The sequence below is a fragment of the Gallinula chloropus genome (assembly GCF_964237585.1).
Source record: "Gallinula chloropus genome assembly, chromosome: 3".
NCBI classification, from domain to species: domain Eukaryota; kingdom Metazoa; phylum Chordata; class Aves; order Gruiformes; family Rallidae; genus Gallinula; species Gallinula chloropus.
In genome coordinates this window covers 115,681,818-115,705,864 of record NC_140087.1, presented here as the reverse complement: position 1 = coordinate 115,705,864, position 24,047 = coordinate 115,681,818, and the positions used below count along the sequence as shown (strand labels likewise).

The following is a 24,047-nucleotide window of genomic DNA, read 5'->3' as shown; positions in this document are numbered from 1 at the left end:
TAAAATCCTTTCTTGTTTGTAAATATCAATTTTATTTCAACTGTTGAAGAAAGGAAGTCTGTGTTAAATATTCTCTGTCTACCTTTCTCTAGCAAGACCCTGTCTGCATTGCCCTGTTTCAAAAGGGTCTTAAAGGCTTTTATTTGGAATTGTTCTTCTACTTTTTGGAGGTATGGGGCATTGCTTTTTATAGCAACAGAAACCATTGTTGCAGTGATAAAAATACATTTTCTGCATTCATGAGTTCATAAATTCCAAGAGCAAAAGGGACCATTACATTCATCCAGCCTGAGGTATTGATTGATTTACTGCAGAGAAGCTAATGGACTAGAGCACAGTCTCTTTGAGATGGCAGGAGAGAATTTGTGTGGCTCCTCATCACCATCACACGGACAACCACCCCAGAGCTCTCTTGTCTAACACAGACCCTGTCTCTAGACCAACACAATGCTTTGCAGAAAGTCAGGCTACTCTCCAAGCACCCAGAGAAAGCCAAGGTCAGCACATCCCTACTGCCCAAGAGCATCTCCACCACCTCACATTGACCATAATTGGTCTCCCAGCAGCACCAGACACTGTGAAACAGTAGCTGCTGCCCCTGCGCTCATGCTTTATCCCTCATCTACCCAGTTCTCCCATAGGGATGTGAAGTGTTTAGCCTTTGAGACAGCTTATTGCCTCATAAAGCAGGATGGCAGGATTATTAATGTGGCAGAACTTCAGGATTTTCCAAGCAATTTATGAGGTACCATGGCAGTTCATTAGCTCTCAGCCTAACAACCCCCTTCTATCGAGCATGAATCAAGCATGAAGTGCACACACATCTAAATGCAGGATGGATACGCACATCAACGGAACACCCAAGGCCACATTTCCCCCACTTTGTCCAACACACGTTTAACAAAGGCACTAAAACCTCACCAGTTATCAGGAACAATGGCCAGCCCACTGAAATATGCCTAGACACAGAAATTCACAATCCCCAATCTTCCCATAGGAAGTTCCGCACCAACATGCGGAAGAACTTTTACACAGTGAGGGTGACAGAGCCCTGGGACAGGCTGCACAGGGAGGTGGTGGAGTCTCCATCTCTGGAGATATTCAAGACCTGCCTGGACGCCTATCTGAGTGATATGTCCTAGGGAGCCTGCTTTGGCAGGGGGGTTGGACCCGATGATCTCTTGAGGTCCCTTCCAACCCCTACAATTCTATGATTCTATGATTCTATGATAACCTTTATCGGTAAGTTCAAAACCACTAGCAAGCTATCCACAGATATTACAAATACAAGGCTTCATAGCAAAGAAAAGGACAGGGAGATGGGAGTCTGGGAAGAGAGAGAAAGACTTCTATTAAGTCTTTATCAAGGTATTTGTCTTAGTTGCATTAATACTCTGTTATTTGCTGTTACTCTCTAATTTTAAAGAAAACGCAGACCTAAAATTTTTATATATATCACTAGTTAAAGCTGCCACACTGAGAAAGCAACCTCACCATGTGTTATGTGCTCTCCAGAATTAACTTACTTGCCTGTTCCTTTTTTTAATAAAATATTAAAAACCTGTATTTATTAAGACAGTAATAGGACCCACATACTGGAAAATCCCATCTTCCATACCATCCCATTAGCTAAATCTGGCTTTGGGCCAAAATTCAGTATTTCAGCTCCTGCCAAGGTTTAGGTTTGGAATGTTTTTATGTTGGAGGATTTCTCATCTGTTTCCTTGGCTGAGTTAATGGGACCCTAATGCATATGAGAGATCACTATCACATCAGGCTGCTGGTTACTTGCTTGTTTCAATCATCTTGTACATACATGCTAACTGGCAGCATTTCCCTCTCAGCTAAGTGATGCTAAAAAGCGTTTAACACAAGATGCAAAGGGATAGAAGTTGATATGATACAATACACAGAATCACAGAATCACAAGGTTGGAAAAGACCTTTAAGATCATCAAGTCTAACCATTCCTGTCCTATGCTAAACCATCTCACTAAGTACCTCATCTACCCTTTTTTTAAACACATAAAAATACACTATATGACATGAAATGATACAGAGAACCGCTGACTGGAGACACTCACATTAGCTGGAGTAACTACAAGAAATTATGCCAAAAATATAGCTGGGCAATAAGTTAGATGGCACCTTTACTTAAAACCAGGTGCAGCAACAAAACTGTGTATGTCTGGCAGGAATTCTCATGTCAAATAAAACATGGAGGCTGGAGGAATGAACTTCCAAGATATTTGGTCTTGGATTAAAGAAAGAAAAGCTATTGCCTCACCCATTTTCCTCTTGGGGAAGGGCTCAGCTCCTGCTGGAGAAGAGCAGTCTGTACATGCTGAACTGAGAGACACTTGCAGATGTTCTTCTGCCAGGACTGGGACGTAAGTCACCTCACCCTTCACTAGTCATCAGTCTACACAGCCAACACCAGCATTAATGCCCATCACAAAGTACATCTCAACAACAGGGCTGCGACTTCTCCTAACAATTCATGAGTTTTCAATTAATATTACCTTTTGTCACCTTATCAATTACTGCCTCAACAGATGAGTTTTTCTCATGAATCGCTATCATAAGAGGACACACTTTTCTCTTTGCAGCCCTTCTCATGCTTTGGCACCAACAGGAGGGTTCAGCTGCACAGTCCCCATAATTACTGACATTTCTTACATGGGAAATATCTGCACGAAGGCCGTCCTACCCATGCTGCTACATCCATCAGTATCCTTGCTCTCGTCACCTCTTCTGAAGCAGCACAGTTGTAGCACTGGCCAAGGACATGATGCAGTTTTTCTCACAGGCAAAAGCAGTGACACGGTGCAGACTGCTGAACCATGTCAGGACATTCCTGCTACAGCCTGGCAGCCAGGACATGACAGAGAAGAGCAGACCAACTGCACTGCTTGATCTCAGAGAGTGATGGAGTCACCCATTAGAAATGTCCATGAGAAAAGCTCGGAAAAACCGCTTTGTACACCCACCACGTTTCCCAAGCTATGCCAGGGTTACCCTGCATCTCTCACAGCAGCAAAGCCGCATCCTGCGCTCCGGGAACCAAATGTTTCCAACCACAACAGGTGAAGAACAGGGATATGGATCTAGATGCAGGTCTCAGTAAAGTGCAGCCACATTTATCAGTCAAAGCCTGTCCCCTTTTACTCCCATGGGTTTTGTGAAAGTAGGAGAACCATACCAGGTTCATGCCAGGAGCAACACTGCACACAGGTTTATGGAAATCCAAAACAAAGAGACATCCAACGGGAGGTTTTCAGCACTGCAGTTGTTTTCTAGGCCATAAGAACATCAAATTGCTTGGGTTTATAATTTCTTTAAGAAGAATGCCAGGATTTACTTCTGTCATGGGACTGGAATTTGATATCTTGTTTATTTGGTTTTCACATTTTCAAGGATTTTGCCGTTGGAGGGGAGAAATATGTCTGATGATCACAAAATCCGGCTGACAGACATGCCTGAGATCATCATTTTGAAAAGGAGCCATGGCCACCTTCAAAGGATGAGGCAGATTTCACCCAGTGAAAAGCATAACATACCATTTGCTGCTCTGTAGCATGACTCATTTCCTGATGCAGTTAGGCTGTGACTAGGAAAGCTAAGGCCAGATTAAGACATCATTAATGCCTTTTGTAGTGGACTTTGGAACCAGGACCACAACACCAGAATAAGGCTGTGGAGGCCTTTGAAGGAGATATCCTCTTGGAAATATATCATGGGGCTGTCTTTGGCTTGTCCCTGGATTTCTGAGCTATGTAGCTCCTGTTTCACTTCATTGTTTTGGCCTCCATCAAATCCCCATGAGAATATGCTTCTTTTCTGTCTCTTTACAAGATATAAGAGCATCACTTTGCTGGTTAGGAAACTCACAAGGCTTTGCATGGATAGCCTTGCTACCTCTTGCTACATCATTTAAAAAAAAACGAACAAAGAAACCAAGAGAAAACCATTACACTCTTCTTGCCATGCCTGTCAAATGAAGGAACAGCCAGGCAGGGGCTCAGCCCCTGATGCTCCTGCATTTCCCCCTCTGTTCTTTAAGGTGCTGTACATCAGCCGTCCTATAGCAACTATACAAAGCACCTCAGTGACTCCCACCTCACATACCACCTATCAAAGTCAGCATGCTGCAGTTACACACAGGGATTGACCCACAGACCTGCTGTTGTCTGAGGACACAGCCAGCACCCCCTCTGCTACGTGCTGGGCCCTCTTCTCAGCAGATTCAAAATAGCACCAGAATTTCCTCTTCCATGTGGATATAAAGACAGAGACAGTGTTGATCCTAGCAACAGCCATACAAGCAAAAGCTTCAAGCAAATATTTTCAAATATATCAGCTACAGACGACCAAAATGTCATCACTGGAGGAGGACAGACCTGATGTTGTTTTCATACCAGAGAGTTTGGAAAGAAACATTTCTTTCTCTGTTGCAAAATAAGATGACTAGTCAAGTAGGAGTAGAGTGCCTGCTCGATGCCATGACGTAAGCTCCCAACCAAGAGCTCCAGCTGTTTATTTTTCTTTTTTAAATGACAATATTTTGTTAGGAAAATGTTGCAATGTTCACCTGGAGAATTTGGGAGCTGTTTTCTACTAACACCGTGGATAGGTATGGATTGGTGATTGCCCTCATCTACTGCACAAAATGAAATATGGAACAGAGTAATAAGAATCCTGCAGAGAGTCACAACTGTGCTGCAAATGAAACAGCAGGATGCTAACAATCAGGAGGTCAGCATCCACTGAGTGTGTTGATTCCACTGCCCAATCTTCCTGCCTTTCAGAGGCAGTGGTGAATGGGTTAAAAAAATATCATTTCCATGTTTTCTCCATTTTATATCAAACCAGTGAGTAGAAAAAGGCACAGAATTAAACATCTCAGGTGATCCACAGATCTCTCTCCCTTGTTGACCAAACAAGAATCACCATAACACAACTGGAAGCTCAACGGCTTTTTACACACAATTGCAAGATTTTGTTCTTCACACACCTCTGTTCATCAAACACATCTCACAGTGAGAGCTGAAGTAGGAGAATTTTGTCACTCACCACAGGTATAGATGACATTAAGATGCTTTCGGATGCCTGGGTAACAAGGATCTCCAAATTCATAGGTGCTGGCATATATGCTGCAACTTCTTTTCCCGTGACAGCGCTTGATCATGAGTTGGAGAGCAGTAGCTGACTGACACTCTAAAAAGGAAAATGAACACCTATTTGTGAATATTTGTCTAATTACATCTGAAATCACCTAAAAAAATTACCTGATGCAGACTGCAAAAGCTTGTACACATGAGCTTTCCATGAGTATTTAAAAATCTGTGTGTTCACATGGGAAGGTGTCTCTGACTCTCAGACACCTCTAATAAATTGTAAATTGACTAAAGGAAATTACACAAAAGAATGGTGAAGAATCAGAAATGCCCATACGTCCATAGAAAGAAGGCTGCAAAGAAAAGATGGCTTGTTTTCAAAGGGAGAGGTCTATCTGTAATAAAATTATATCCTTCTCACCTGGCATTTACTCTATAAAGGTCTGGAAGAACTCTAAGACAGGAATCCGTATCCCGACGGCGAAGCAGAGCCATTGAAACGTAAAGAGACTAACAAGAGCGAATAAGAGCATGGAAAAAGACTGAGATCTTGGGAATCTCACTCCAATGTATATATCCAGAAATGCTACAAGCTTCCCCATAAAGTCAGAGACTGACATAGGGACAGAAAAGGTATTAATGCTGCAATTTTAATATTTATATGGAATCTCTGTAGATTTTTTCAGCTGTCTGATAATGCAGTCAATCACAGTAACGAGAAGAGTTATTAGCAAATTCCCACCTTGTGTATGCCAGGGAGACAGACACCGTAATCTTGTTTGGGGAAGAGTAAAACTCTGATTTGGGTCCATTGATATTTTTCCAGGTTTTGCTTATTTCATTTTGTGTGGAAGAGGTGGGGAGGGTTTGGATATGCTTTTTTTTAGCCTTTGCTACATCCAAAAGAGTTGTCTCAAGTCTAAGAAGGGGGACAGAGGTGGTCAGTGCCCCATCTGCTCTTAGAAGATGTTGTAGTTCTGAGTTTCATGAGGGTTACTATGAGGTCAAATAATTGTAATGTTACCATCTACCATCTAAGTAAAAATATCTGTTAAAGCTGTTTATTCCATACAAGTAGATATGTCATACTCAGGACTTTAAAATATGCAAAGCTCCAAAAGTAAATATTTACAGCTCCCTAAGGAGAGGAAGTGGAGAGGGAGGTGCTGAGCTCTTCTCCGTAGGATCCAGTTATAGAACACATGGGAACGGTTCAAAGCTGCACCAGGAGAGGCTCAGACTGGATATTAGGAAGTATTTCTTTACCAAGAGTGTGGTCACACTGGCACAGGCTTCCTAGGGTGGTGGTCAATGCCCTCAGCCTGTCAGTGTTCAAGAGGCATTTGGGCAACGCCCTTAACAATATACTTTGACTCTTGGTCAGCCCGGAAGTGGTCAGGCAGTTGGACCCAATGATCACTGTAGCTCCCTTCCAACTGAAAGAGTCTAGTCTAGTCCAGCCTATTTTCCCAAGTATTATTGCATATCAGATGCTTTGCACCTGTTATCTCAGCTAAGGTGCAAACAATTTGTCCAGACAAGCTCTTGAACTAGCTAGACAGCTTGCTTTGGCTGTCCAGCCAGGGCCAAGCATGAGGGGAAGTTGACAAGAAGCCCCTTTTTAACATTAGGCTGTTGGTAAAAGCAGCAGGAGAGCTACAGAGAAAGCACACAAATCTCTTTTGGTCCCTATCAGGAGGCAGGGAAAGGGAAAATGTACCCGAAAAGGCACTGAATGCTAGAGCCAGCCCAACAACAAAAGCCACGAGAGACATGGGAAAGCCACGAGAGACATGGGAAAGCCACAGAAAACTAAGCCTAGAGGGCAAAATGTCTTCTTTTTTCTCGACTCACAGGCAGCATTGCACTTGCATGCTGCAAATGACAAAAGAACAGGGCCCCATGTGAGTGTTTTCAGGCAGAACCACCCAAACTTCCTTAGGGGATTGTTGATCCAACGCATGCCAGTGGCTCAAGTGAAAACAGATGGTGTGCAGCCATCCTGCCTCACTGTCTCTTTGTCAAATGTCCAGTTAGAGAAGCTCATCAAATCGAAGCACTGCACAGGATTTCATGGACGGTGCCTATTATTTCTATCTGGCATTGTTCTCATGCAAAACTGACAGCATCCCATGTTTGGCTGCACTGGGGGCTCATCCCAGCACAGGAGCACACTACCTCTGCAGGAGGGGTGAATTACCTGTTACTGCTCCTGTCAGAGGCACAACCAGTCTTCTGCATACATCATCATCATCACCACAAATGGTGCAGCCTCTGGAACACTCCTCTTAAGAACAGTAACAAACTCTGCCCTCCACCTTAACAAACTAGGTAACAACAAACAAACTTCAGGTGCCAGAATCTGTCGATTCAGCACACTGAGAACACTTGTAGGAGTTTATCTGTCATACACACACACACTAACATCACCAGCTTTTCTAGCCATACCAGTCATGTCTTGGTATTGATGATCTCCTTACCCTCATGCACTTCTGAGCAGGCTCTGGTCTCCATCTGAACTGACTTTAGCAGCAGCATCTGCACTAGGAGACCAAACAGGGCTCAAATATGGACACACCACTACGCCTCTTGTTCAAGTGCTACCTTAGCCCTTAGTGTGATTTTGCCAACTAACATTACCCCGAACAGGTAATATAGTCTGAAACATAAAAGGGATGTTCCCAAACATCCATTTCATAGAATCACAGAATCACAGACAGGTTTGGTTTGGAAGGGACCTTAAAGCCCACCCAGTTCCAACCCCCTGCCATGGGCAGGGATACCCTCCACTAGACCCAGCTGCCCAAGCCCCATCCAACCTGGCCTTGAACACTTAATTGCAGACACCTTCCTTGGATGTTTTGGATGGAAAGGAGAGGAGTGGGAGTACATGGTGGAGGGTTTAGCTGCATGTATGAGCCTCACTACCAAGGCAGAGGTAGCATGAGTTATGACATCCAAGCAGGAAGCCTCTTCCCTGTAGCTCCATCTGCCAGAGCAGGTCCTAACACTGCATCTCTACTTGCATTTTAGGGTCCAGCCTACGTTGTTCAGCTACATGTTCATTGGTAAATGAACACTTATCCTGGACCTGAGGTCCTGGGAAAAACCCACATCCATGCCATTAAACACCCTTACCTCTCAAACAGAGTTGTGAAACCCAGTTCCGCTCCTATAACCAACCTCAAACCATCTCCTGGACTGCCTATGACTGCATTAGCTGGGCCAAAGCAACAAACCATGCAATGGACCTGGCTACAGTTTAACAGTACAGGACACCTATTTCCAGTGTCAGTGCCCAGGCCCTGGCCCTGCTACTTTACCATGCAAACACGGTTAACGTGTATGTGTAGCCTTAGATACCCAACTTCTCTGGGCACAGACCAGGCCCCCCTCCATCTTCACAAACAGCAGTGGAACCCTCAAATTCCCAGTTGCCAAGCTGCTTCAGTTCAACCTGCACCATCCAAAATGAGCAGAAAAGCAGAGGAGACTCTACAGGTTCCAATTACAGATGGGGGTGGAATTGCCCAGCCCAGAAAGTAAAGCACCAAGATTTTTACAGCCTCTTTACGTGCAATTTTTGCAAACCTTAATACTGAAAATACATACTGGACTAAAGTCACCTGTTGGGACTGCAGCATATAAACCATACGGTAATTTAGTTTGAAGCAATATCTGGAGCCTATCCAGTCCAACCTCCTTTGCCCAAACCAAAGCCAGCTTTGAAGTTGCATCAGGCTGCTCATAAATTTGCCCAGGCAGGTTTTGAGAAAATCCACAGATAAATATTTCCCAAACTTCTTGGGCACCTGTTTCAGGGCTAAACCACTCTCCAGGTGAAGAATTTTTTCCTTGTATGCAATCAAATTTCCATTGCTGCAATATGTGTTTGTTGCTTTTCTTCTGTGCATTTCCAAGAAGAGTCTTCTGTAGAGCCACCTATTAGGTAATAGAAAACAGCACTAAGATCCCACCCTGAGCTTTCTCTCCTTGAGACTGAACAAACCCAGGTCCCTCAGCATTTCTCCAGCCCCACTGACCAGCTTGGTGGCCCTTCCCTGGACTTGCTCAGGTTTTTCAACATATCTTCATCTGGGAATCCCCAAACTGGACACTCATATACAATAGTTAAGTGGAGTACTGGAATGCCAAATAGAGGGTATAAACCTTCTCCTTGATGTGGTTACAATATTCTTTCTAATTAAGTCCAGCATCCACTTAGCCACCATTGCCACACAACCACACCGCCGACTCATGTTCAACTTCTTGTTCCCAGAGACCCACTGGTCCTTTTTCTTCAGAGCTGCTTTCTAGCCAGCCAGTGCTGTGACAGAGTTATTCAGGTGCAGAAATTTGCATTTGTTCTTGTTGAACTTCATAAGGTTTCACAAGGTTTCTCCAGCTCACTGAGGTTCCTTACTGTAACAACTGTCCTGTCCAATTTGGCACCACCTACAAACTCTGTCCAAGGTCAGACAAGTCTGTACAAGATCCAGCTATACTCCACTGACAACTCCAGGCTCCCACATGGTCAATCCAAAAACTCTTCCCATTTTCCCTATAGCAAGGCCTCAGCTATTCTCCTGGAACCAATCCTATTCATCTAGACCTGAAAAAAAGCAATGGACTCTACAGACAAAATTTGTTAAATAGTCACTTCAAAGACTACTGGTCTTTGACTTCTAGTCACAAAATTCTCCATTTTTGTCCTCCACACAATTTCTAAGCACAAATACCTTGTGCTTACCATGTCTGTAAACACCAAGGCAAGCAGCCAGCAGCACTTTGAGGGAGAGTTACACAGATATTGAAATTAACTTGGTCTCCTTTGGGATTTTTTTTCATCTGTCAGCATGTTCATCTTCTAAATAAGACATTGAACTGAAAAAGTATAATAGCAGCAATCAAAACCTCCAGATGGAACCACCTCCCTTACACACATCAAAGGATCTGTGATAAGGAGGTCATTTAGTTGGATGCCAAAATGTCATATTCGGGCATGTTTATTCCCTCACTAAGTAGCACCAAGGATGTCAATAATACATCTGAGACATGGCTGAGTGATAGATGAGGCTAATGCAGCCTCATAAGTCACAGTCACCACGATGCCATTCAGAGCTCTGGAAGTAACAATGTGGTATTTTCTTTTATCCCCATGTCACAGGGGTATAAAAACAGTTGACATCACTCCCGTTGGCTGCTGTGAAGTGCATGTAGGTAATTTAACTTTTGGATGTAAACAAGTCCTTGAGGAGCTGGGTCGAAGAGAGATCACCACTACTATATTAGTACCTCTTCAGGAGATGATTCCATACCAGAAGTCTTCACCACCAGGTGCCCATTCCCAGAGCTCAGAGAAGCAAGAAAACAGAGGCACTGTTATCTATAAATCATGATTAGGGTCTCAAAAAGATGCAGGAAAGCCAAGTCCAGAAATGTCTCAGCCAAAAGAGCAGAGTTGGGTTGTGGTCTCCTCCAGCTGGCCAAATTCACATTTTCCAGGTGCTCAGAAGTGGGAGACTAGATGTGGCATTCTTGTTGCAACAGATGGCATGCTTACACAGGGCAGCATCTCTTTAGCTGCTTGTTTGTTGCTGAATGCAAACTGTGGATGTTACATGAACTGCCATCCTGCCCCAGTGACAAACGGGATGCCATGTGTCAGAGATACAGGAAGGACACTCACAAATGCCAACACCATATCACTAAGTCTGAGGTAAGTACAGCTAAGCAGAGCCAGGCCCCTGCCAAGAAGCTTTTAAATCCCACAAAGCTCAAATCCCACACCAGAGCAATAAAAACCACTTTAAGACCTCACAGATGATCGAGAACCCACTTACGCAGGTTGGGCTGGAGTTACCCTCGCCTTTCATTAGTCTCACATTGCTTCAGTACACTGCCAAGGAGCAAACACAAGCCCTGCCTACAGCGAAACAACCACATGTGAAAGTGTTTAAAGGCATCAGCTGTGCTTTTTGGAATAGGTTATTTTAAACTCAAGTCTGGGTTTAGGGGGAAGTGGGATCAGCCTGTTTTATCCTCTTTACTCCTGGCCCCACTTTCTAGAAGCTGCACATCCCTCCTTAGTCCTGCTGCAAGGTGAATTCCCTTTCGCAGGATCGCTCCAGAGACGCAGACCGCTGGCAAGTCTCATTTCACAACTCTCCGTCTAAGCCCACAGTACATAACTCATCTTACCAGCTGCATTTAGCACGATGATACTCCCTGATCTGTGGTCTTTATCAGCCCATCCTCTGCCAGGGTAAAACCCAAAATCAGATGGCAGCAAAGCCACGCCGGAGGACTCTACCAGCTGTGGCTTGCAGGCAGCATCGGCTGTGTAACTGGAATCGGTCTCAGTGATGTAATGTCCGTATCATCAAGCTCACCACAATGAATGGGCTTTACTCAGTTTAAGGCTGCTTCCCAGCATGACTGTTTCTTTATTACCTCCTCCTGGTGAAAAAAAAAAGGAATTGGAGCCAATGCCTATTAATCACATCCGTTACCTCGGTTACACACTGTTACTTGTTTGTCTCCAGCACCAGTGACACATCCAAATCTGAAATCCAAGCCATGCGTCGCTGCTTTTTATTGCAAAACCTACCTGGCTTTGAAAGAATGTTTCCAAACAGGTGGTATTTTGCCTTACAGTGACTCTGAGATGGTCTGGTGGAGACTGGGGCCTCTTCCAAGGCAGCAGTCATCACAGATGGATCCACAAACAGATTTAGACACCTAGTTTTGAGTGACTAATCCCATGGTGAAGTTGAGCATATGCCAGATGCCCAAGAACATCTGTGCATCTGATGTTCTAACCTCGTGACCAGACTCACCTGCCACATCCGTGTTGAGCCTGCAAAGGCAGGTTCCTGCACAGACAAGGCAGGCTGTCCAGAGCATGCAGGACCATGTGCACCCAAATGTATGGATATGTTAGCATGCTGTAAGGCTGTCATGTAGTGTGCTTCCACAGGCTGCCTGTGGGGCTGGAAAGGCAGCAGGGCATGCAACATGTCCCTGTAATGACTATTCTGTCAGACTGCAGAGAAAGCCAATTCTTCCTCTTTGCAGACCTCAGGATCACAGGACTGGTGGCTAGCAGGGCATCTTCTCTCTCACTGGTCACTTAGAATCATAGAATATCCTGAGTTGAAAGGGACCCATAAGGATCATCAAGTCCAACTCCTGGCTCTACACAAGACCAGCCTTTGTATATCCCTGGTCACCAAAGAGAGAAGACCAGCACCTGCCCCTTCACTCCCCCTCGTCAGGAAGCCAAAGACTGCCATGAGGTCTCCCCTCAGCATCTTCTCCAGGCTGAACAAACTGAGGGGCTTCAGCCTCTCCTCATAAGTCTTCCCCTCCAGACCCTTCACCATCCTTGTTGCCCTCCTCTGGACAGTCTCCAATATTTTTGTGTCCCTCTTATACTGCAGCACACAAAACTGCACTCAGTACTCAAGATGAGGCCACACCAGTGCAGTGTAGAGGGCCTTGAATAATTATTCTTTCATAGGAGTATCAGGTCTCTTTTTCATCACTAATCCTGATAGCCCTTATTGCATATTAGTTCTGCATGCCCTTCTTTCACACGACAGTGACTTGTGTGCACCTGAAAAGAAGCAAAACGGAGCCCAAGAAGCACACTCCACTCCAATGCCAGAGGATGCATTGTGACTCTATGAATTCAGCACAAGAATCAAAGCACTCATTCTGCTTTTACAACCAACAAATAATAAAATCTTCAAGTATCAAGAGGCCCAAACACTTGGCTGTAATTGAAGGTTTCAGAGAGAAAATCACTTCCTAAAGTACTATTTCCAGCTGCATATGTGAGGTAAGTGATTAGGAACTGGAATGGGACCGGTGGTGCCTGATCCAAGAGAGAAGTTCTGTGGCACACTTCAGCTCAGCTGCAAGGAATCAGAAGCAGCCCTAGTTTTTCTTGCTGTCTGTGGAGGACCAGGGCAAAGGAATGAGCTAAGGTAAATATTCCCTCGAGCGAAGTCATTGACAAACAAGTGACAGCTCTAGGAGAAAACTCCTCCCAAGAAGAGGATGGTATTTTTTCCCCAAAACCAATAATTCCAATCTTGCAGGTGAGACAGCTGCCTAAATTCCTTCATGTTTTACCTGGGAGTGACTTGAAACTGCTTCATTCTGCAAGAAAATCTCTATCATAAACAGGAGGGAGGAAAGTTCTCTAGCGCTTGGACAGTTTCTCATTTATTTTAAAGATGCTCCATTAGCTATGGTTAATACAAACTTCAGGTCCTTTATAAAGCAACAGCTGCTGGAGGTGTCTGAGCCTCTGCTTCAGCTGCTAAATAAGCCAAAATTAGATGTCTGTCCACCACATGCAGTCTTAGGCATTTTCAGCTTAGCCTGTTCCCATTTAGTTTGACATTCTCTTTAGAAGCCAGTGCAGAAGACAGTGAATAAAGATGGGCTTTCTCCATTTTCTCTCTACAGTAAACAGCCCAGGGAAGTAATTTGTTTATCAGCTTAGTGCTGTCATACATTTTTGGATGGGGGCAACAGAAATAAACTGGATTTCTCTTCCTTGCCGTGGCACACAAGCCTCTACAGAGGACACAGGCTGCCAAGAGAGGTGATGGATGGCCCGTCCCTGGAGGTGTTCAAGGCCAGGCTGGGTGGGGCCCTGGGCAACCTTGTGTAGCTCCAGGCCTGGAGGTTGGTGGCCCTGCCTGTGGCAGGGGTGTTGGAACTCTGTGATCCTTGGGGTCCCTTCCAACCCAGACCAGTCTATGATTCTATTACACAAGAAGTGAGTCAGGCCTAGAACCACAGGGAGCATGGAAGACAAGAAGGAGAAAACCAAACTACAGACACTCAGCCTGGAAGGCCAACCAAGAAAAATAAAAGACTACCCTTAAACAAGAAAAGATGCAGAAGCAGATGTGTGAAGAGCAAAGCTCAGGAAGCAGAGATCCGAAACAATTAAAAGAGGGCTGGTGTGGAAGCCAGAACAGAACCTCGAGAAAACCTGCACAGACAACCCATTCTGAGCACAAGTAAACCCTCTCCAAGTAGGGAAATAAAAGAAATTAATTCATTAAGGGAGATAGTTAAAAGCCTTTCTCAGCTGCAAGCATGGGCTTGGGAGAATTTTTGCTTGATAAGCCACTGGACTGTGGAAAAGAATTTGCAGCCAGGACTGATGGGGAAGTATCACTGGGGCTTTGATCCACGTGCTAGCTCTGGTTTCCCAGGTCCCCACTCACCAACTGTGGTGCAAGTGTTACCTGACGCTGCGCGGAACAGAGTCAGAAAGATGCTTCAAGGTCTCCTGGTCAATGTTGAGGCCAAGAAGAGTCTACCACCCTCACAACAGTATCATCCCCAGCATACTGCTGCTTCTTCTGTGAACTTTTATGTTTGAGGGACTTTCTACCTGGCTTTTGCTTTGGCAGCATCAAGTACTTTGGTATCATGTTGAGCCGGGTTTCTGATATAAATTGCCATCATCATCTTTACAAAGAGCAGCAGGGAACTTTGCGTTGGTGCAGCAGGATATAGCATCTTTGCCTTGCACGATGTCACTGAAACCAGCTGGTTAAAACATAAATCTACATCCAAACATTAGAAGGATGTGAGGAGAAGGCCAGCTTTACATTAAAAATTACATTTCAGTGAAAGAGGGAGAAAAATTACTCACCACACACCTCATAAAACTTTGGAAACATCAGCAGTAGGCCAGAAAAGAGAAAATAATCTTTAGAGAAGCTAATCACATCTAGAGACTGCAACTGAAGGATCGATTGTGGGTTTAATTACAAATGCTACAGCTACATTTAGAAACGTTTGGTTTATTAATGTGAATGTAAATCATCTTATCACCTTAGCATCTGGAACCAGAGCTCTCATAAAACACACGAGGCTACAGTTATGCAGGAACTGATTCAGAGTGTGTAAAGTTGAGCAAATTAATAACATTTTGCAGGTCTGGGAGCTAAAGTGAGAATCTGAGGACGGCCTCAAACTTGGCTCCAAGAAGTCTCAGAGAACAAAACAATTTTGGTCTCTGGCAACAACAGTAAAATTTTATCATTTAATTTGCAGCAGAGTTGACTGTGGGCAGTAAGGCAAAGCAAACAAGCTTTTGCTTCACTCAGGAGAAGTTAGGGATGGTGCATTCCATGCATCTACAGCTCTGTGAGAGCCCTGGAGTTCATTTGTCCTTCCTATTCACTGCAGCCCAACAAAAGTATTTTCCTGAACACAGGTACAGTTCAACAAGTTCCTACACCCAGCCTGGATGAAGCAAGATCTGAACTTTGGAGGCTGTGGGACTGGCCTGCTTTCTTTAAGAGATGATGCAGTTGACACAGCCTGCAAGTCACTTCTTGCCCTTTGTTCCTAAAATAAAGCATGGTGTGCTCACAACCTCACAGGTTTCACATTACCTCCGTTTCTCACGTTCAGCATTCACCATCACGGTAATTTTGTAATATTCTTGAGTGACATCTGAATTATTTTAAGAGGAACTTTATCAGTTCTGAACAAGTTACACTGGTTTTCATTCAGAGGAACTCCATGGAAATAAATTGAGATGCTGTAGATTTAAATCTCTTAAATTCTGCCCTTTTATTATCAGGATTATATTCTGGCTTGCTTTTAACTATTAGTTGGGCAGCAGGCATCTTATAAATAAGATCAGCTACTCGAGAAGCTGATACTACTGATACAAACACCCACTTTACTTCCTCAAATATCACACCAGTACCATCACAGAGCCTGCTAGTGCTATTTAAATTACTACTTTCAGAATTTTAATTTACAACCACTGCATGGGGTCAGACTCCACTGTAAACAACTGTTTTAAAACCAAGCTGAACCTTGGCTTTGAGAAAGATCTTGCCCAGAAGCAAATTTGAATGGATTTTTTTTCCTCTTTTTTTAAATAGCAATTGTGTGCATATGAAAACAACGTATATAAATCAATTTTTATGACTCTATGGAATCCAACAATAGGTTCTATTTTCCAGAAACAGCTGTAAAGTGATTTTAATTACCTCCTGGTGCTCTGAGACAAAAAGTGAAACACGCAAAATATCTCCAACTGAACAACAGCTTTCTGCAAGCAGGCTCTGTCCCACTTTAACTTCATGTTCTAAATGGGAATTTCATTTCAATTTACATTTAATAAGGTACTATATGTGAATTAAACAGCAACTAATGTTTATCGAGCCATTCAAGTTTGGATACTTGTGGGGGTTTATTACATACAAACAGATTGGCCTCTAAAACATGTTTCTAACCATGAGCTGTACAGGGGGTAAAGTGGTTCCTGCACTGAATGTAAATGAAACACATGGAGTCGCACCTACAAGTGCACACTGGAAGCCTGGTGTGCACCTTAGAGAAGACAGACATCCATCCCAGATCTGCTGCTCATCCCACAAACCCAGCCTTGCGGCTGTTTTGAAGGCTGTCATCTCCTGTATGGTGAAACCAGGACATAGCTTGAGAACGTTTCAGCCACAAGCACTCAAACCTGCAGCAGGCATTTCAGTGGATACACAGTTTCCTCCTGCCACCCCACTCCCCCCACTGCTTCTCCCATCAGTGCAAGAAGTTACTACTCCACATTACTCCAGCTCCACCCTTTGAAGACCTTCTATTTTCAAGTGTTTCACTTAAGACCAAGATTAGAACAGAGTCAACAACTTGTAGTGATGGAAAGACAGGATGGAAATTGGTCATAGAATCATAGAATGCTTTGGGTTGGAAGTGACCTCAAAGATCATCAAGTTCCAACCCCTGCCATGGGCAGGGACACCCTCCACTAGATCAGGTTGTCCAAAGCCCAATCCAACCTGGTCTTGAACCCTACCAGGGATGGGGCACCTAATTTAAACCTAACCTAACCCTGCCCTCTTTCAGCTTAAAGCCATTGCCCCTTGTCCTGTCACTGCACTCCCTGGTGAACAGTCCCTCTCCCACTTTCCTGTAGGACCCTTCTAAGTATTGATATGCTGCAATTAGGTCTCCCCAGAGCCTTCTCTTCTCCAGGCTGAACAAGCTCAAGTCTCTCAGCCTCATAAGAGAGATGTTCCAGCCCTTGGATCATCCTTGTGGCCTCCTCTGGACTCACTCCAACAGGTCCATATCTGTCGTGTACTAGGGGCCCCATAGCTGGACGCAGTACTATAGGTGGGATCTCATGAGAGCATAGTAGAGAGGGAGAATCCCCTCTCTTGACCTGCTGGCCATGCTGTTCTTGATGCAGCCCAGGACACAGTTGGGCTTCTGATGGTGAAGCAGAAGAGGGCTAGAAACTCATGGCTAGAGAGGCAGCATTCTCTTAAAAACTGCTCATGTTGGCAGGGAGACAAATGTACCACAGAATAAAATGGATTATTATTTTTTTTTGCTGTATGTATTTCATACTTATTCATATGCTAGATCTGATCACTGATAAACAAACTAGAAGGGTCCATTATTTATATGATCTAATAAATATTTATATGAGGGACTGCAAAGGCTCTGGTTCAAGTCATGTATACATCTGCATTAAGAGGAGGAAAGCAAAACAAACTGGGTTGGATCACCTTCTGTCACTGCATTAAAGTGAAAAATTCCAGGCAATGAGCACCTAAAGCACAGGGTCCTCTGCTGAAGTAATTCCTCTGCTCTTTTGTTATCAGATCCAGTGAGTTAGAGAGTGCCACTAACCATCTGAGTTTCCTCAGAGCTTTCTAAACACATCCATTTCCCCCCCGCAGAGCCACAGGAGATAATTCATATGTTAGGCAGCAAGGACATTTCACTTTTTAGCAGGCTACTCAGCTGGACCCACACACTGTGACCTGAATTTGGGCTTTGGAGCCAGAATTCCCATCATCTTGGGTGTACTCAGAAACAAAGCCCAGATTCTTTCTACCCAGCTGAGGAGTGAAATTGTTGTGAGGTCTTTGTATATGCAACAGAGAGAGACAGGGTGCTTGAGAAGGAGACCTGAATCCCAATGCTAGGGGTCAGATGAATGTGCCCATCTCCTTCCTCGTGGCACAGGGGGTAGCTACCATCAAAATGTATGTATGAGTATGTGAGGTGCACTGAGTACGATCAAGGACGTCACTCTGGTAAATGACAGAAAGGGTAATTGTTTTATATCCAAGTTCTTCCTCCTCAGTCCCCTAATTAGATCATCCCCTTGCCCTCAGATACAATAGGAAAAGGCCAGTTTTTAAATTGGCTTCTCTTGCCATGAGCACGTTGCTCAAAGCTGCAGGCAGAGGCAGCTGTAACAGCATGATAAAGGGGCAAAGGGCTCACTGGGCTGAGAGATATTAATGGTCTGTTGCCTGCAAATAACCCCTTCCCCAGAGACCTCCCTATGCTCCATGCATTGTCCCCACACATGCTGGCAGCAAAGTGGAGGCTTTATTAAGAGAGTTACAAATAAGGTCAAATTCCTTCAGGAGCTTTTCAGAGTTCCCAAGGCATTCAGGGAGGGGTCCAGCTGTTTGCAGGGATTTCCCATTACGGTCAGAGCCACAAGTTTCAGCATGTTTCCAGTTAAAAGAGGATCGTGGCAGATTTTCTCTTTAACATGACAAGGACAGGATGGAGTTCTTCACAATAACTTTCCCTTCACAGATGCTAAGCACATTCATATAGACATTAGACAAGACAGAAAGCATGTGTCCAGCATGGCACAGTGTGCAAAGCCTTACTTAGGGCTCTCACATCACCCAAAAACAGTACAATGGTGTCTGGGTTATGCAGGTGATAAAGGGCTGCAACGTCATGATACCTCAGGGCTCTCCACCTGAGCACCCAACGTACCTCATATCTCCAAAGAATCCAAGAAACTCATCATTAGGGGACTTTATCTCCTCAGCACTCCTACAGAAGTACAAGGTCTTGTTTTTCAAGGTAGAAACACCACAAATTAAATTATGGTGGTCTGAAATATGTATATACAATGCTCTATTAAGCCACTACACCTCTCCATCTTGGAATACAGTTCTTTAAGTTCAGTGTGTGGAAGCTGTAGATTTCTAAATTCAACCAAAATGTGCATTTTGTTCAGAGAAAAAAAATAAAAGGAATAAAATTTTCTGAACCATTTTTCATTGGGAGAGGAATAAAAGATACCTTTCCCCACCTTGGGGCCAAGGATGAGTTCTTCACTCATCAAGTAACTTCCTGCCTGGTTAAAAATAACCACTGCCAACTTATCTAGGACCTACTTCCTGGGAAAAGGCCGTTTGCCAAGGCTCAGGCTCGACACAAATCATCAGCCCCATGAAATTCAAACAGAATAAATCTTCCATGTGCAGAACATAGCTGGGTTCTGCCTCACGGGAACTGGATGCTGCCGCCGAGTCGTGAGTCATACGGTCATATTTGTAAGATCAGCTCTTTGCAAATGCCTGGGATCAAAGGCTGTCATGGAGCAGCCCTCCCTGTACCACGGGGCTGTGGAAACGTGCAGGGAAACATCCTCTGGCTAGAGAAAGCTTTGATTTATAAGCCGTGATGTTTTTACCTGCTCCTGAAGGAACGGAGCTGCCTGCTGGGCTAGGCAGGCCCGTGGCAGTAGCACGTGGTTTCTAGAGCAGGTTGGGGGACTCTGCATGCTGCTCCCACGGTTGCTAGTGGCAGCTGGGAGCACAACCCCTTCACCTTGGTGCTGCAAACCCATGCGTGGCTGTTATTCCTTGCAGCGTGCCATAGGGAAGCAGGGTGTGAATGTGCTTTTCGCTGATCTGGATTGCAGATGGAAACACTGGTTTCTCCTCCGAAAGAGGAGTGATAACCACAGCCACAACTCCCCTCTCTTTTCTGTGCATCACTAGAGCTCTATTCCGTTGTGTCAGCTCACACAAAATTGATGAAGGGATGGGAAGGCAAGCTCATGGTAAGCAGAGACTCCTTGTAGCACTGGCAGCATCGTGCTGAGCATCATGCCAAGCAAGTTGTGGCTGGGCCCATTCAGCAAACCTGGGCAAACACTCTCACATACAGCTGGGACTTGGTGAGTTGAAAGAGCACCTGCTCACTTATAGTTATTTATGCAGGATCACTCACACCCACCATCCACTCTGAGGATTTCAGCATACAGGGGAACATCAGCAGCTATACCATTGAACATCAGCATCAACAGCTATACTGTGTACCTTTCATGCAACACACTCAGTGCCCACGAGCCTGGGGAAGCTGGGGAAGGTGCTGCTCCACAGTGAGTGCCTCACCCCCAGCCCTGTGGGGCATGTAGCCAGCTCCAGTCCCAGAGACACTTCCCAGCCTCCCTTTACTGTTACACAGGCATATACATACCATATAACACAGGCATATACATACCTAAGCCCCCAGCAGCCCAGCAGCACCAGGCTGACTTAACAGACACGTGAGACCACAACAACTCCAAACATGCAGATGTTGGCTCCTGTCCAACAACTCAGTTATTTTTAGCATCAGTCCACAGCTTAAAACCTTGCACCATACTTCAGTGTAACGTTACCTCAGCATTGCCCCCACTCACCTAGCATTATCTGCTTATCCTGAGCCTGCTCTTGTAACTGGGCTCATGGAATTGCTGACACTGGAGCAAACATCCCTATCTGAGAAGCTCACAAGGCCAGTTTGAAAACAGAGGGCATCCAAGCTCTTGAGATGGCACAGCATGTCCTGTTGCATGTCACTGCTTACTCTTTTAGCTACAGCTTTGCTCTCCCAGGACCTCTGGGACCTCTGCCTCCCATCTCATTTCCTAGTGCCACATGCCCTGCTCTCAGACAGGACGAGTTTTGGGACTTCTCTGTCCTAGGGAACCGGCTTTGACAGGGGAGCTGGACCCCGTGATCTCTTGAGGTCCCTTCCAACCCCTACGATTCTGTGATTCTGAACCTTGGCAAAGAACAGTAAAATTGTACTCTGTGGCTTCACACAGAGTTTTGCTTCACGCTGACATTCAAGAGCAGGTCCCAGTGTTAGTACCTCATCACAGTACGTGCCTGTTTCTGCTCTCTCAGCACAGACAAAGGAGCAGTGTGCACAGGTCTGTGCCAGAAACCCATCAGGTTTTGCTGACTCGGCAAGTTATCACCCAGGATCCAAACCATCCCAGCAACCAGCACTCAGCCCATCCCAGCCACCACATGAAAGAGGTCTAGACTAACCTGTTCCACACAGCTGTTTTGGCTTCTGCATCCTGGCAACTCAGGGACAACAGGAGCACATCCAGAGACACAGGTCATCTCAGGAGACAGGAGGTAACTTGTTAAAGGGTGATGACTCTCCTTCCATGCATCTAAACCGTGGGACTGGCAGGAGACCCTGAACTACTCAGCCGTGCAGCAAGTGCTCAGATTTTCACAGCTACACAATTAGAGGTACTCTCCATGCTGTACAAATAACCTGACTGGCCTGATTCCACCTGTGGTTTCCTACTGACACCCATCTTCTGCATATCATATTTCCAGGCAGTCACTTCACATGCTTCCATTTGAATGGCATTTAACTCCTTAAGGGCAGCAGCTGTGAAGCCAAAGATCACCAGATACAGCTCCACAGTTACAAGCACAAGCAATAGCAGCACTTCAAGCTTCCCTTTACAGCCCCCTCTGAAGCCTTTCTCCCTCTAGAGGCTATTCCTTTGGGAAACCACCTCTACAGAGAAGGATGACAAGGAATGCTGATTACAGAATTTTGCATTTGGACAGTTGCATTTTCTGCCACAGCCTAACAAATTCAAAGTCATTTCACATTAGCTCAAGAACACATGAATGTAAGAGATTATGATAGGCTGAGAGGAGAGAAGCTACTTCAAGGTACTGTGAATCAACCACAGAATTACAGAATCGCAGACTGGTTTGGGTTGGAAAGGACCTCAAAGGCCATCTAGTTGTACACCCCTGCCATAGGCAGGGACACCCTTCACTAGTCCAGGGTGCCCAAAGCCCCATCCAGCCTGACCTTGAACACTGCCAGGGATCCAGGGACAGCCACAGCTTCTCTGGGCCACATGTGCCATGGTCTCACCATCCTCACGGGGAAGAATTTCCTCCTAATAGCTAATGTAAAATTACCTTACTTCAGATTAAGGCTACTACACCTTGTCCTATGACTCCATGCCCTTGTAAACTGTCCTTCCCTAGCTTGCTTTTAGGTCCCCTTTAGGCTGCTACAAGGTCTCCCTGCAGCCTTCTCTCCCAGGCTGAACAAGCCCAACTCTCTCAGCATGTCTTCAGCACCTGGAGAAGTGCTCCAGCCATTTGATCAACTTTGTGGCCTCCTCTGGACTCACTCCAAGTCCATGTCTTTCCTGTAGTGAGAACCCCAGAGCTGGACACAGTGCTGCAGGTGAGATCTCATTAGAGTGGAATAGAGAGGAAGAACCACCCCCCACCCACTCCCAACCTGTGGGTCACACTTCTTTTCATGCAGCCCAGGACATGGTTGGCTCTCTGGACTGCAAGTGCATATTGCTGGGTCACATTGAACTTCTCATCTACCAATACCCCCAAGTCCTTCTCCTCCGGGCTGCTGTCAATTCATTCTCTACCCCAACCTGCAGTTGTGCTTGGGATTGTACTGACCCATGTGCAGGACCTTGTACCTGGCTTTGTTGAACCTCCTGAGGTTTGCACAGGCTCACTTCTTGAGCCTGCCAAAGTCCCTCTGAATGGCATCCCATCCTTCCAGTGTGTTGACTGCACCACACGGTTTGGTGTTGTCAGCAAACTTGCAGAGAGTGCACTTGATCCCACTGTCCATGTCATTGACAAAGATGCTAGTGCAATGTCAACACATGACTTGGCCATGGATGGTCTATGACATCCACCAGTAATATGCTCAAGTAATATAGATAGAGGCTCAGTGTATAAACCACCAGAGGGACAGACAGTTGAACAAGAACCTCAAGCATGTAATCTGATAAATCTGCTAAAAGGCTGCTGCTTGGTAACTTGGCTAGCACATCTAGCTCAGTTTGGCTATGATGGAGACCACCACTGGTTAACAAGGTACCACACAGCAGGAGCACCACCATGACAGGTTGCATATGCCAGTCCAGGTTTTCCTAACCAGGATCTGTGTTAAACCTACCACAATGACAGTAAATGACATCACTGGGATCAGTGTGGTCTGTCAAGCCGTTCCCCTGCTTACCAATCATGGGCATCCCTAGGGTTTGGTATGGGCACTCCAGTCCACCTCCTTGAGTCCTTCCAAAGGTAGCAGAGTAAATGGCTATCACCATGCTCTTCTTACAGCTTAGCCTCAGCTTGTCATCTTCACAGGCTACTTTACTCTTGTACTCATCTGGAAGGAAACAAACACTTAATTACTCAGCTGATCCAGAGGCAGGCACTCAGCACAAAGGGAGCCCTCTCACCTCCCCATGGTGTGAGCTTGTCAGAGGCAGCTGCAATTCTGGGCATAAGCCCAGAGGTCCACATCAGCTGCCAGCACAATCCCAACCTTACAACTGCATTTGCTAGAGTAGCAGTGATTATTTGCATTATGCATTGTCTCTCTGGCATTATCAGTACTTTTAATTAACATTTTTTTAACCTAGTACGTGTCCATTCCAGTAAATAGCCAATAATTACATTTTGCAGACAAATCTGTGAGGCATGGAAATTAAGTGATTTCTACATGGTGATATTAGAAACCTATGGCAGCAGAAGTAAAAGCCTGTCTTCAGGCACCTTTCTCTTCCACAGATCAGCCTTTTCTGTGCCAAGCATTTCTCCTACATCACAGCAAATGGAAAACATAATTACACTCTATAGCTTCACAGCAGCTCTCCCTTGGCAGATTCAATAGCAGGTAAAGTCCATTTGTAAATGATGGGAGTTGCTCTTGCCTGTTGCAAAATATGGATGTGCAAAGCTGCTTCCCAAATCCTTCCCGAGATGGTAAATCCAAGAGCACAAAATAGACCCTT

General features: G+C 45.1%; 1 protein-coding gene across 2 annotated transcripts in view; it reads right to left on the bottom strand.

Moving 5' to 3' along the window:
• Positions 1-24,047, bottom strand: part of LOC311190055 (protein eva-1 homolog C-like) — a gene marked incomplete at both ends in the record, with an annotated part of 212,226 nt that overhangs the window by 102,982 nt on the left and 85,197 nt on the right. For both annotated transcript variants that reach the window (XM_084261904.1, XM_084261905.1), the window contains 2 exons: positions 5,073-5,216; positions 23,267-23,419. In XM_084261904.1, coding sequence (XP_084118030.1) covers positions 5,073-5,216; positions 23,267-23,419 — 297 coding nt within the window. The remainder of the gene's footprint in view (positions 1-5,072; positions 5,217-23,266; positions 23,420-24,047) is intronic.